This window comes from Diceros bicornis, chromosome 4, assembly GCF_020826845.1.
Source record: "Diceros bicornis minor isolate mBicDic1 chromosome 4, mDicBic1.mat.cur, whole genome shotgun sequence".
Lineage (NCBI taxonomy): Eukaryota > Metazoa > Chordata > Mammalia > Perissodactyla > Rhinocerotidae > Diceros > Diceros bicornis.
Genome location: NC_080743.1, coordinates 41,810,676 through 41,826,073, shown reverse-complemented (window position 1 = coordinate 41,826,073; position 15,398 = coordinate 41,810,676). Strand labels below are relative to the sequence as shown.

General features: G+C 39.3%; 1 protein-coding gene across 2 annotated transcripts in view; it reads right to left on the bottom strand.

The window, feature by feature from the left end:
• Positions 1-15,398, bottom strand: part of EEIG2 (EEIG family member 2) — a 66,554-nt gene that overhangs the window by 20,592 nt on the left and 30,564 nt on the right. For both annotated transcript variants that reach the window (XM_058538666.1, XM_058538667.1), the window contains exons 2-4: positions 14,387-14,507; positions 9,016-9,045; positions 1,366-1,482 (exon numbers count right to left, since the gene is read on the bottom strand). In XM_058538666.1, the coding sequence (XP_058394649.1) occupies positions 1,366-1,482; positions 9,016-9,045; positions 14,387-14,507 (268 nt within the window). The remainder of the gene's footprint in view (positions 1-1,365; positions 1,483-9,015; positions 9,046-14,386; positions 14,508-15,398) is intronic.

Here is a 15,398-nt window from a genome sequence, read left to right as displayed (position 1 = left end):
GACAGTCCACAAGGATAGATCACCCACACAGATGGTTAAGCCACCAAAAAATGATAACAGAAGTGACGGAGAGAAAAACTGTGGGCCAGGAGCTAAGTCATCACTGAGTAGGAGAGAGAAGGTAACCAAGTGGCTGGGAGATGACAGAGATTGGGAAGGGAGCAAGTGTGAGAGCTGAACAGTGCGATCTATAAAGAGTATGGTTTTTGTAGGACAAAGTGGGAGAAATGGTGTGAAAGGACCAATGGGAGCCAGAAGGAAACTACTCCATGAGCTGGCCCTAAGGAATGTGGGGGTCTGAAATTAAAAAGTTATTTCAATTGCCAATGAAAACACTGTAATTCAGAGAAGAATTATCCATTTTCTTACATGAGAAATATGAAGAAGCGTGGCTTGTTCAGGATCAGTCTAAGAATGAACAGTGTAGTCTATATCTTGAGTCTGGTGCTTAGACAGGAGGGTAACATGAAAAGACCATTGACCACGTGGCAGAAGATATATATTCTCGTCTCAGCTCTGCCACTGACTACTTTAGTGAGACACTTAATCTTCTGAGTCTCAGCTTCTTCATCTATAAAATGGAGATAATCGGGCTGGCCCCATGGCACAGCGGTTAAGTGCGCGCGCTCCACTACTGGCGGCCCGGCTTTGGATCCCGGGTGCGCACCAACGCACCACTTGTCAAGCCATGCTGAGGCGGCATCCCACATAAAGTGGAGGAAGATGGGCACGGATGTTAGCTCAGGGCCGGTCTTCCTCAGCAAAAAGAGGAGGATTGGCATGGATGTTAGCTCAGGGATGATCTTCCTCACAAAAAGGAAAAAAAAAAAAAATGGAGATAATCTATCCCCATCTATCCAACTCTGTCTATCTCACAGAGGTATATGCAAGTGCTTTGAAAATTTTTTAGTTAGATACAGATAACCATAAAATCAACAAGATGTGCACAGAAGTTTATATCATGTTATTTTTCTAACTTCCTCGTCTTCTTTCACCGTTTCCTCCACACCCAACTACACATCCCCTCTTTCTTTATAGCTGCTAAACTTGTGCAAAGAATGAACTGGCTATAATAACCACATCACACATTTTCATATCTTCAAAGCTGTAGTGGTTGTGTTTATTATTCCCTGAATGTTCATGGCAACAGAGAGAAACACCTTAGGATCACGAAGGTGAACATCCGTCACTTTTCACTGCTTCTGTGATTTGGATCGTTCTTTTTGCTAGGTAGCGAGTATTTCAGTGGTGTGATCAGCATACGATCTCAGTATTGATTCCCATCTTGCCCTTGACATTATACCTGAGCTTATTTAAAGGCAGAGAATCTCACTTGTTGACAGGTAAATCTTGAAACGTGCTTACTTTAAGAATGGAGTTATCCTGTCTTGTATTTTTGGTATCATAGCCTTCTAGTAAACAGCGACGCGTGGTATTTCCTGATCCAGCAAACTCTGCCAGGTTTAGATCTGCAAAGCCCAGCTAGGAAAAGAAAGAGAATTATATTAATAGAATATCTACTAGGCTTCTATGATATTCTCCTTAAAATAAACATTCAAGCCATGTTCTAGTTTTCTCAAACTTCAGTCATTTTAATTTTTGCCATCTTAACAATACTCATTCTATTATTTGCTTACCATGTGTCTTTAAATTGGTTGATTTTTTGTAAAAATGTATTACTTACTCTACTCTTGTCTAAAGCAATACAATCTTTGAAATCATGAGATTTGATGTGGTAAAATATTTTTTCTGTACACATTAAAATATATAACTCGTGAAGCAAAAATAATGCATATCAAACAACTAAAATCATTGCAAGTAGCAGTGGCACTCGCATCACACTATGGGAAATATTAGCAGACCAACCATGAGCATTTTCATACACACAGAAAACTGATCGGACTTTTTTCTCCCTATTCTGGTTCTGGCTCTATTCCCAGTTAACCACTGGTGACTGCAGATAGCTGCAGGTTATTAAGTTCTCACTCTCCATGCAAGAACTAGAATGATTTAAGTGTATGACACACTTTCTTTGGTACAAGCCCCTTCTCCCTCACCACCTTCCACAACATTTGCTTTGCTGATCTCCCTTGAGCTGACTCTCTAGTCATGAACCCTACTTCCTCTCTTCCCCAAAGTGGTGCCCCACAGCAGTGCTTTATGCTGCTATCCAGAAGTTCAGCTCAAACCTGTTCCTCCCTCTTATTACTACCCAGGTTTGGTCCCCAATTTCTGCAGCTAACAAAGATTGCCCTACAATCCTTCCTCTGATGTTGCTCAACCCTATTTCTTGTTTCCAAGTGATACAACAAATCAATCCCATTATATCATTATTTTTTATTTTTTTTGTGTGAGGAAGATCAGCCTTGAGCTAACATCCATGCCAATCCTCCTCTTTTTGCTGAGGAAGACTGGCCCTGAGCTAACATCTGTGCCCATCTTCCTCCACTTTATGTGGGACACCGCCACAGCATGGCCTGACAAGAGGTGCGTTGGTGCGCGCCCGGGATCCGAACCTGGGCCGCCAGCAGCGGAGCGTGTGCACTTAACCACTATGCCACGGGGCTGGCCCCGCCTTTATATCATTATTATTATTTTCTTTTACAAACTAAGTCTGTTCTACATGACTAAGTGTATACAGAGTCTTTTATTAACCAAAAAAATGTTTTGAGTTTGCAATTAATTAAGCATATCTCCCTGAATACATAATAAAAAGTGTTAACCATTTCAAACACTGTTGTGATTTTAAGTTGCCTACTTTAAGATTTTAAAATACACACTGGGCACATATGAATGGCATTCAAGATGAAGATTTTAATTGCAGACTGGAGCATTTTTTTAGTAGCTTTTACCTGGTACAAAAAGAGTGAAGAATAAGAACTTAGAGATCAGTTGAAGGGCCACAGGCCCCAAATGTAGTAAGTCAGAACACATCAAGCCACAGGGAACATCTACCTAATTTTCACACAGTTACTCTGGTCTTACTGCCTTTTAGGGGTCTGACAGATCAGCGGAAAAGCCCGGATGTGTCCAGGGCAAAGCCACATCCAAATCAGCATGTGAAGACTCATGGGACCATTTGATCACACATCATCCACATGCCCTATTTCACACATTATCCTTTCTCTTTAAATCTCCAACACCTCCCTTCCATCCGTACTCTCTGCTGATGCCTTGCTTCCTATTTCACTCAGAGATAAAAGCAGTCAAAAGAGCACTTACCTTCCGCAAGCTCTTCTTGCCAGCCACATCCACTCACCTACCTGCATCTGTGCCCACGTAATTACCTTCCCACTTACTGTAAGCGAACTGGCGGTGCTCTGATCTGAGGTCAACTGCTCTCCTCTTGCCTATTCAAGTTCATTGCTTCAGGAATTCCTCCCCCTCTTTTGCATTCTAAAATTTCCCTTCTCTACTGGATCATTTCCATCAGCATACAAACATGCTGCATTTTCTCTCATCTTAATGAACAAAAGAAAACAAAACCTCACCCCACACATCTCTCCAGTCTATTGGATTATTTTTCTGCTCTCCTTTATAGCAAAACTCCCTGAAAGTGTTGTCTGTGTTGACTGTCTGTGATCCCTCAGTCCTTGGCTACTTCGTCAACTTCGGCTACGTGGTCAACTTCATTTCCCCCCTCTCCTCATTTACTCTTCTAGTCACAATGTCCTTTTCCTTGAAAACGCCAAACCACCCTAAGGCTTTTAACACTTACTGTTCCTTTTGCCAGATCCATTCTCTCTCAGATCTTCTTGTAGCTTTCTTCCTCACTCCATTCAGAGATATGTTCAAATGTCATCTCTCTAAAGAGGATGACCTGGGGCCGGCCCTGTGGCTTAGCGGTTAAGTGCCTGCGCTCTGCTACTGGCGGCCCGGGTTTGGATCCCAGGCACACACTGATGCACCGCTTGTCAGGCCATGCTGTGGCGGCATCCCACATAAAGTGGAGGAAGATGGGCATGGATGTTAGCTCAGGGCCAGTCTTCCTCAGCAAAAAGAGGAGGACTGGCATGGATGTTAGCTCAGGGCTGATATTCCTCACACACACAAAAAATAAAAATAAAGGGGATAACCTGACCTGACCATCCTAGAACATGCCCTGCCTCCTCCCTTTCCTCTCCTCCCCTCCTCTGTAGTTGTCACCCTCTACCCCTTATCTGTTTCATTTTTCTCCTTAGTAGTTATCATCATATCATGTACATACACATTTCATATTTATTTTGTTTATTATCTGTCCCCCAACCCTCCATTAGAACGTAAGCTGCACAAAGGCAGGGATTTTGGTAAGTTTTGTTCACTGCCATATCTCAGTACTTAGAATAGGGCCAGGAACAATACCTGGCACATGGCAGGCAGTTGATACATATTTAATGAATAAAAAACAGCCCACTGGCTTACCATCCACAGTTGGAATGCTGGTATTACAGTGTCACTAAGATTAATGCAAGTTAAAAAACAAAGAATCTGGTCAGCCCCCATTAAGAGAGCGTATTAAAAGGTGGGATACGTCAGTGTGATGTTTACCAATGAAGACTGTGAGGTTTCGGGCTGAAGGTCAACATTCACTAGGCACCTCTTATGTGCCAGGCCCTGTTCTAGACACTGGAAAACAGTGATGAACATGAAAGACAAAGACTATCTTGAAAGAGCTTACATTCTAGTGAGGTACCAGAGAGGCCAGATTTCCTTATCATTTTCTCTTTGGCTTCACTGAGATAACTGGCTCATTAAAATGGCATATATACATAAATACTAGCTAGATCTGTGGCAGATACTACTACTTTTTTTTTTTTTTTTGGATGGGAAAAACTTACATCTTTATTTTCTCTATATTTAGCACTTTCTTCAATAATAAATGTAGTCAATAAATCCCATTAGTATTTGGCAGTACCTGTAATGTTATCACCAATGGAAATCAAAGATATTTTCACATCAAGTTACAATTGTTGAATCTATATCAAAATATCACTTATGTTCACCACTACCTCAAAAGGATGGTGGTTACTAAACCTTCCCCCATATTATTTAATAATGGATTAATAAAGAGGCACATATATTAAATTATCATGATTTTTATATTTTAATAACTGTATTTGAGTACAAATTTTAATCTAGTATTCTATTTTATCCATTTGAAAACATTTCTGAGAAGGATTCTTTTTTTTTGTTGTTGCAATATATTATATTTATTTTAATGTGGAACACAGTTAAAAACAAGTTTAGAAGCCAAATATCTAAATAAAAACAAGCTTTCAGTATTTTAATCTATATTCTCCTCCCCAGCCTCCTCTTAACTCATGATGGGCTTTGATTACTACTGTTACTAAGGTAAGCAATAAAATAACCAAGATGTATGGGAATACCTTTCATTAGTTTTCTTTTTGAGTAGCTGGGATTGTCTTTCTGGTTGTGACTGAAAGCCTTATAGCTCTATCGATGTCTCTAACAACCACGGCATCAGTGAGGTGCAATTGCTCTGCTTCTCTTTTCCAGTTCTTAGTTTGTGTCAGGCTTCACTTCGTAAAGTATGCAATCGATGAAATATGATTTCTTTTTTTTTTAATTTTTTGTTTATTGCAGTAACATTGGTTTATAACATTGTATAAATTTCAGGTGTACATCATTATACTTCTATTTCTGCATAGATTACATCATGTTCACCACCAAAATACTAATTACGACCCATCACCACACACATGTGCCGAATTATCCCTTTTGCCCTCCTCCCTCCCCTCTTCCCCTCTGGTAACCACCAATCCAATCTCTGTCTCTATGTGTTTGTTTATTGTTGTTATTATCTACTACTTAATGAAGGAAATCATACGGTATTTGATCTTCTCCCTCTGACTTATTTCACTTTGCATTATACCCTCAATGTCCATCCATGTTGTCACAAATGGCTGGATTTCATCGTTTCTTATGGCTGAGTAGTATTCCATTGTGTATATATACCACATCTTCTTTATCCATTCGTCCCTTGATGGGCACTTAGGTTGCTTCCAAGTCTTGGCTATTGTGAATAACGCTGCAATGAACACAGGGGTGCATGTATCTTTACGCATTGGTGTTTTCAAGTTCTTTGGATAAATACCCAGCAGTGGAATAGCTGGATCATATGGTAGTTCTATCCTTGATTTTTTGAGGAATCTCCATACTGTTTTCCATAGTGGCTGCACCAGTTTGCACTCCCATCAGCAGTGTATGCGAGTTCCCTTCTCTCCAAATCCTCTCCAACACATGCTGTTTCCTGTCTTGTTAATTATAGCCATTCTGACGGGCGTGAGGTGATATCTCATTGTAGTTTTGATTTGCATTTCCCTGATAGTTAATGATTTTGAACATCTTTTCATGTGTCTGTTGGCCATCTGTATATCTTCTTTGGAGAAATGTCTGTTCAGGTCTTTTGCCCATTTTTTAATTGGGTTGTTTTTTTGTTGTTGAGATGAATGAGTTCTTTATATATTTTGGAGATTAAGCCCTTATCAGACGTATGGTTTGCAAATATCTTCTCCCAGTTGTTAGGTTGTCTTTTCGTTTTGTTGATGGTTTCCTTTGCTGTGCAGAAGCTTTTTAGTTTGATGTAGTCCCATTTGTTTATTTTTTCTGTTGTTTCTCTTGCCCAGTCAGACATGGTGCTTGAAAATAGATACTACTTCATTTGTCAAATAATTTCAAGCATCTACATTCCAGGTAATGTCAGGCATTAGGAATGTAAATCATCCCTGTTCTCAAGGAGCTCATAGTCGAACAAGGGAAGATAGAAAACAAGTTCCTATAAAAAAGTGCAAGTGCTATGATAGAGGCAGGCATACTTACAAAAAAGAAAGGAAAAGAAAATTTCTCCATGGGGAGGGATGACTAAGCTGAGTTTTTAACGATACATGAGTTGACAGGACAAGAGGAGGCAGAAGCATACACGTGGCAGGGAAAACATCAACTCACAAGGCAGAGAGGCTAAAATAGCAAAGTACACTCCAGGAGGTTTATGGGGGCAGTGTGTCTGAAGCATAACGATGAATGAGTGCGTGTGCACATGCACACGTGCAGATAGATGATTTGCAAACCAAGATGGGTCTAATGTGCTGGGTTAAAGACTTTTCATTTCATTTTCCTTTACAGGCAATAGACAGCCGCTGAAGGACTAAAAGTAGGGGAATGATATGATCATGTTTGAGTTTTAGAATGATCACTCTGGCAATAATATAGAGGATAGACTGGAGGGAGACAATAGAGGCAGAGAACAAAAGATAGGAGGCCAATGCAGGTTTTAAATAAGAAATAATGAAGGCATAACCTAAGGCAGTGGCTTTGGGAATGAGGAGAAGGGATGGTTTCAAGAGCTTTTTGGGAGGGAGAAATCAAGATCTGTCAATCATAGCAGACCCTATTGTTTGCCTACCCACCATTCAATGCCCAGATATTCCTTGCGAGCAGAGCCCTGATTTTATTCAAGTGTCCACTCTTAGTTCATCCTCGTGTACAAGGAAAGTAACCTAACCTCTAGCTCACTGTTAAATTGTGATTAGTCTAAGCTAACCACGACAATCATTCCTATCGCCCATGACTGGTTTCCAGTTGTGGCCAATGAAAGGTATGGGGAAGTCCTCTGAGGGCCATCTAGGAAAAGTTTTCTCACTCAAAAAAAGTCATACATGGAGAAACAGCTGGATTTTTTTTTTTAATTTTATTTATTTATTTATTTTTCACCCAAAGCCCCAGTAGATAGTTGTATGTCATAGCCACACATGCTTCTAGTTGCTGTACGTGGGACGCGGCCTCAGCATGGCTGGAGAAGCGGTGCATCGGTGCGCGCCCGGGATCCAAACCCGGGCCGCCAGCAGCAGAGCGCACGCACTTAACCTCTAAGCCACGGGGCCGGCCGAAACAGCTGGATTTTGTCATATGTGAAAGTGTTGACTAAAACTTGAGCAGCCAGCCACCTGGTGACCATGAGGAGAGCTAGCCAAGCACCAAGTCATCACACAGACAATAAAAGAATGGAAAGAGAAAAGTAACATGGGTTTTTGATGACGTTTTTCAGTCAACGGATTAACCAATCCTGGAGCAGCTCTATCTCACATCTACTTGTTTTGTAAGATTAGAAAAAAATCTCTAGGTGAGGAGGGTTTCCTGTTACTTGTAGCAAAGAGCATCCTAACTGACGTTGCAACCAACTTGTTTTAGGGAGTTGGGCAGATTTGACGGTTGAAACTAGTGTCCTGGTCCTTGGCTCAGATGACTGGATGGATGGAGATACCATCACAGAGACTGGAAATAAAAGAGGAATATGTAGGCTTCTGGCAGTATTACTAATTACTAATTCCTCCTATTCAGCAAAAAGGTGAGCACATTCATTCGTAATTCCATATTGCTAGTAAAAGTATAAAGGACAGTAGTGATCATGTATACACAGAGTGCTAAGAGAGCACAGAGGAGGGATTCTATTTCACTGGGGGGAGGTGGGACTGGGAACACTTCCCAGGGGAGACTGAATAATGCAAACCAGAGATCATCTTCTAGTAGGGAAGCTGAAACTTAACAACATCCCATAATTGGCATGTAGAAAGAATATGCCTATAATTTATTGTTGGATCCAACTGTTCAATCTCCAAGTTGTTTTATTTAAAAACAGCCAACTTGAGGGGCTGGCCCGGTGGCGTAGTGGTTAAGTTCATGTACTCCACTTTGGCGGCCCGGGGTTCACAGGTTCAGATCTCAGGCGCGGACCTACACACCGCTTATCAAGCCATGCTGTGGCGGCGTCCCATATAAAGTAGAGGAAGATGGGCATGGATGTTAGCCTAGGGCCAATCTTCTTCAGCAAAAAGAGGAGGATTGGCATCGGATGTTAGCTCAGGGCTAATCTTCCTCACACACACACACACACAAATAACAAAATAAAAACAGCCAACTTGAACAGCAATTAGAAGAGAAAACCATTTAGTTTTTAAGCTTATAAACAGCAATGAGTGATATTACAAATTCCAAAAAAGTTAAAAAACATGTACCTACCTTTGCATAAGCTTTTCCACCTTTTAATTCCTGCCAAAGACAGAAAACATTATACGATTATCATGATTAAAGATTTAAAATTAAATATATGTCAAATAATTCTGAAGTACACATTTACATGCTGGGGGATAGTATTATGTCTTTAACATAGTAAAAGTCTGATGATCTGAAATCCAACTATTTGGATGCCCACACCTCCACCTGAATGACCAGAATTTTTATTCAGAATTTAACTTCAATATGAAAGAGACAAATGGTGAGAAGACAAGCTAATATTTAATCAATTTGCTGAAGAAGTTGCCAAAAAGTGTTTGACACATTGCAAGAACCTTGAATCACCAAAGAAAGGTTAAATTACTTACTTAGTTAAGCATATTAATAAATTGTAGGAAGATTTTAACAAGAGTTGAAACCCCACAGAGACAATCACTGTTATCGATTTTTAAGAATTGTTCAAAAGATGCTCTATGCATATATATATATATATATATACACATATATATACATGTAGTGTGTGTGCATGCGTGTATGTGTGTATATATACATACGTATATATACGTATGTATATATATAGGCCCTGGACTCCAGTTTTTTTCCCTTTACTCATGTAAAATTGCTGGAATCTCAGCTCAGCTTCTTAGCGTCTCAGTCATTATTTTTGGCTCAGCTTCTTAAACCACGGCTTGCAAATTAGCAAATACTTTGAGGGTAAAAGCAATGCCAAATGTCAGGCTCATCTCTTTACACTTCCCTTGTCTATGATTCTACGGCTCTCAAGTCCTTACAGCCTTGGCAGCTTCTGATGCCTTCAAGCAGCTATTTTTAATATTTTGTCTAGTTTTTCTGGTTATTCTCAGATGGAGGGGTTGTCTATAATAAGCTAGTCCATTAATTTCAGAAACATAAATCCCTAGGTTTATTATAATCTTAGGGCCTGTTATGAATTGAATTATGTGTCCCCTCAAAAAAATATATTTTGAAGTCCTAACCCCCAGCACCTCAAAACGTGACCTTATTTGGAAATAGAGTCTTTACATAAGCAAACTAGTTAGAATGAGGTCCTAATGCAATATGACTGGTATCCTTATAAAAAAGGGTAAATTTGAACACAGATACAGACACACGCAGAGGGAAGATGATGTGAAGACACAAAGGGAGAGGAGAGTCATGTAACTGGAGTGACGCATCTATAAGCCAAGGAATGCCTGAGGCTGCCAGAAGCTAGAGAAAGGCATGGAACAGTTTCTTCCCTAGTGTCTTCAGAAGCAGCATGCCCTGCTACAATACACCTTGATTTTGACTTCTGGCCTTCAGAACTGTAAGACAATAAATTTCTGTTGTTTTAAGCCACCCAGTTTGTGGTAGGTATTTTGTCATAGCAGCTCTAGGAAACTAACACAAGGCCTTTTTACTTTCAGGTCTGTGATGGTTAATTTTATGTGTCAACTTGACTAGGTCATGGGGTGCCCAGTTGTTAGGTTAAACATTATTTATGGGTGTGTCTGTGAGGGTGTTTCTGGATGAGATGAACATTTTAATCAGTTGATTGAGTAAAGCAGATTGCCCTCCCCATTGTGATTGGGCTTCATCCAGTTTGTTGAGGGCTTGAATAGAAAAAACAGATAGAGGAAGGTTGAATTCTCTCTCTCTGCCTGTTTGAGCTGGGACATTGGTCTTCTCCCGTCCTCAGACTAGGATTTACAACATCAACACTCCTGGTTCTCAGGCCTTAGGACTTGGACTTACAGCACTGGCTCTCCAGTTCTCAGGCCTTTGGACTGGAACTACACCACCAACTTTCCAGGGTCTCCAGCATGCAGACAGCAGGTTGTGGGACTTCTCGGCCTCCATAACTGTGTAAGTCAATTCCTTATAATAAATCTCTTCTATATAGATATCTATCACTATAGCTATAGCTATCTCCACTCTATTGGTTCTATTTCTCTGGAGAACCCTGACTAATACAAGGTCCCACTCCTTTAGAATGGTCTTTCCCTAGATCTTTTTTGTGTGTGTGTGAGGAAGATCAGCCCTGAGCTAACATCCATGCTTATCATCCTCTTTCTGCTGAGGAAGACCGGCCCTGAGCTAACATCTATTGCCAATCCTCCTCCTTTTTTTTCCCCTTTTTCTCCCCAAAGCCCCAGTAGATAGTTGTAAGTCATAGTTGCACATCCTTCTGGTTGCTGTATGTGGGACGCCGCCTCAGCATGGCCGGAGAAGCGGTGCATTGGTGTGCGCCTGGGATCCGAACCCGGGCTCCCAGCAGCAGAACGTGTGCACTTAACCGCTAAGCCACAGGGCTGGCCCTTTCCCTAGATCTTTATATGAGTGCCTCTTCTTCAAATGATACCTTTCAGAGAAATCTTCACTGACTTCTCCCCTAGTTTTCTAAAATGATCTCCTCTCCCTAAGTTATTCTCTATTACCTCATTGTATTTTATACATAACACTTATCACTGTCTAAAATAATCTTATTTGGTTACATACTTACTTTCTGTCTTTCCTACCACTCTTCCCTGACTCCAACCAGAAAGTAGAATCCTTGAGGAGAGTAACTCATTCCAGTTCACCACTGTCCTTTCAGTGCCTAGAAGAGTACCTGGCACACTGTAGAAACTAACATACTTGTTGACTGGTGATTGACTGCTTCCTTGTGTCCTAGGCAACAGAGTACATTATCAAACTTTTTGATCTTTGTCAAATTTATAGGTAAAAAATGGTATCTTATTTGTAGTTTTAATATACATGATTGAGATTCAGTAACTTTTTACATGTTTAAAAGCTATTTATATTTTCCTTTTTGTGAAATGTATATTCTGTCCCTTGCCTATTTTTCTAAAGGGTTGTTGATCTTTTCTTATTGATTTATTTGAAGATGCTCTTTCCATACTAAAATTTGACATGATTTGCAGATATTCTCCCCTAATTTATGACTTTGCTTAAGCTATTTTTTTTGCAATGCAGAAAACGTTTATATAGTTGAGTTTACTAATTTTTCTTTATGAGTTCTTACTTTTATTCTCATGTGGCTTTTTCTCCTTTCTCACTGGCTGAGAGATAACAAGACTGGAGCAGCTCCCTTGGATCTAAAGGTGGGCACCATACGGTGAAGATGGCAGAGCTGCACTACCAACCCAGGATTCCTTAGCTATTACCCAAGAGAGACATAAACTTCTATCTCGTTTAAGTCATTGTGTATTTGGGTATCTGCTTCAGTAGCTTATCATATATGCCCTAACTAATACATCAAACCATTATAATCTGAGGAACTGGTTTATTTCAGATGAACAAGTCCTACCTTAAATAGCAAAAAAAATTTACTTTTTTAAAAAATAGACTCTGAGTTTCTTTAATTAGCAGTTATGCTTTACTCTAAACTGCTTATACGTTTTCTTTTTCTTAAAATTCAAAGACTGACTGATCATCTCTCAAAAATCATGATTAGAATTCCATTTAGAAAAGTTTTAATGTAAGAGCCACGGCAGCAATTAAGGTAGAAAGGGAAAAAAGGTAGGATGCTTTACTTATATCTCGGTTAATCTTTACACCTTCTTGAGGAAGCAATTATTATACCCTTATTTGGATGAGGAAACTGATTTTTAAAAAGTCAGGAGAATTGCCTAAGGTCTCTGTTAGTAAGTGGCACATGTGGGATTCAAACCCAGGTCAGCATGATGCCATACGCACTTCCACTGCATCATATGTCCTTTAGGGAAGCCTCAATTCAACTACTGCTGCTCCAAACATGACAATTTTAGAGGTCTATTTTCACTAAAGGCTTAAAACCTATAAAATGTATATACGTAGTTATGTTATATTTTAACTAAATAGATTGAGAAATATCAGAGAATTTAAAATACAGCCCACACATTACAGTGTTATCAGTTCACTCAAAAAGCAGAATAAGAGAGCTAAAAATACAACTTTTCATCTGATACAGAAGGATGTAAGACTGGAGTGGAAAAAAATAAGGCAAGGGACTCCTGCTTTTCATTTTAAGTCTATCTCTATTTAATTTTTGAACATGTATATGTATTACTTTGGTAATTTTAAAAAAATGTATATAAATTGTAAAACATAAAGTTTACATTTTAAAGCCAGTAGTTTAGTTCACCAGTAGTGGTGACTAATGGATTCCTCTTTTTCACCGAAAAAAGGCAGGATCACATATTTATATATGTATTAAGTTGAACCATCTGAGATTGCCACTTTTGCAGACTGGTAATATGCCTCAACCTAGTATGTGGAAAGGAAATATACGAGAAAGGAAACATGGACTTGGAATTAGAACGATTTTGTTTGAGTCTCTACTTTGCCATTTATTAGCTATGTGAGTTTGGGCAAGTAACAATCTCTCTGAGCCTTGATTTTCCTGAAAATGGAAAAAATAACACCTATTTTCAGGGTTGTTATTAGACATAATATATGTGAAATCCCTAAAACAATGCCTAACAAAGAGGAATTTAATGAATGGCAGGATACAGACATATATAGCCCCTCAAATAATACAAATAAGGTTAATAATTATATGTATAGTGATAGCAAGGGTGGGGGATCAGAATTGGACACCTCAAAATACATCTCTTTACCTTGATTATTTTCTCTGAAAGAAACTTTGACCTCTCCTCCCCCACCACCAACTGCCTACAAGAATTTAAGATAGAAGGCCTGTCCCCAGGACAGGTTATCACCATAGATAACTCTAGGTATGCAAAGACTGGGAGGGTCCTTGCTAAGCCCATTCTTATCAACGTTCTATTTACCAAACACTTACATTTGTAAGGAAAATCTCCATTTGTAAAGGTATCTCCCTCTCTGTATCAGGAAGAAGGGGTGATGACCTCATCTCTAGAAACTTATCAATGCTGAAGGCAAGGCTGCATAATAACCTTACTCTTGTTTACTGTGCTTTTCTGGTAGTCTCCCATAAGTGACTCCCCCCAACCTCAACATCCTCCTTTGTCTTTAGCTGAAGAGAGTATTTAAGATGAGAACCTCTGCCATTTTGCCGAGTTACCCAGTTTTTCTGGGTCTCTCCCATGTATACATGCATGTTATAAAGGTTTGCTTGATTTTCTCCTGCTATTCTGTCTCACGTCAATTTAATTTTTAGCCCAGCCATAAAGGACCCAGAGTTGGTAGAGAATAGTCTTCCTCCCACACAAGATAAGGTTCTTGAGTAATATTTGAATTTATAACTTCAGATTCTCCAGCATATTTGTCATAGTAATTTAAATTATTGCTGTAAGTGTGAAGTAAAATTACATATAACAGTTCTAATGATAAAGGAGAGCTAAATAAAGTGAGTCAGTGACTATGGAACTAATTATGGTTTCCAAAAGGGGAGAGTTATAGGCTATTTTTATACCTTCCTCACAGATACTCTGTAGATGCAAGGATCTAGGATGCCCGTAGTGGCACTGGCACTCATTTTGCACATAAATGAGAACTTCTTCCTCCAGTGAACAGAGTTTGCTTGCACCACCTCCCTGAAGGAAAAAAAAAAAAAGAACTAGTTAATTAACTTATTATTGACAACATGTGAAAAAAGCACAGACACCCTTTCACTCAAGTCTATAATGCACAAGTGATATATTAAAAGCCAGTATTTGGAAACAGTGAAACTTGAAGAAATCAAATTCCTAACAATGTGATCTGAAAATCTTTGGAAGGTTTTAATTGCCCACAGAAACTGAAAACAAAGTGAATTTACTTATCAATTCAATCAATATAAACTGAAGCTTCACTATTCATTCATTCAATACACAATACATGTTTATTTTACGTGTGCTGGGTATGTGTTAAGTGCTTAAAATATGAAGATGAGAATGACAGTGTTCCTAACCTTGTAGGGCTTTATAGTTTACAGTTAGTGTAAGAGACAGAAATATAAACACTTATTCTAAAATGAACTGCCGTCACAGTTTTACTCCTATTCCAGCCATAACAATAACAGCAGCTACCACTTATTGACAGCTTATGACAGGCTTTTTAATCTCACAACAACCCTACTGACAGGCTATTGACTCTCACAACAGCCCTAGAAGGTAGCAGATGTCCACTTTATAGATAAGGACAATGAAACACAAGGAGAGAAGTTAACTCAAGGTCCTTTAGGTAGGAAGTAGCAGAACTAGCATTCAAATTAGGCCCATTTAACTCAAAAGCTTACTTGTCCATGAAGGAAAATCTATATTTTCCCAACAATTCTGATCTTTCAAGTTTCCAGGCCTTTATACATGCTGTTCCCTCTACTGTACTGTGTAAGTAGAGAGAGTTTAACTTTAGAAAGGAAGGATAATTATCCCTCTAACACAGGAATGAAAGCAAGAAAGGAAGGATAATTATTCCTCTAACACAGTAAAGAAAGCAAGGCAATG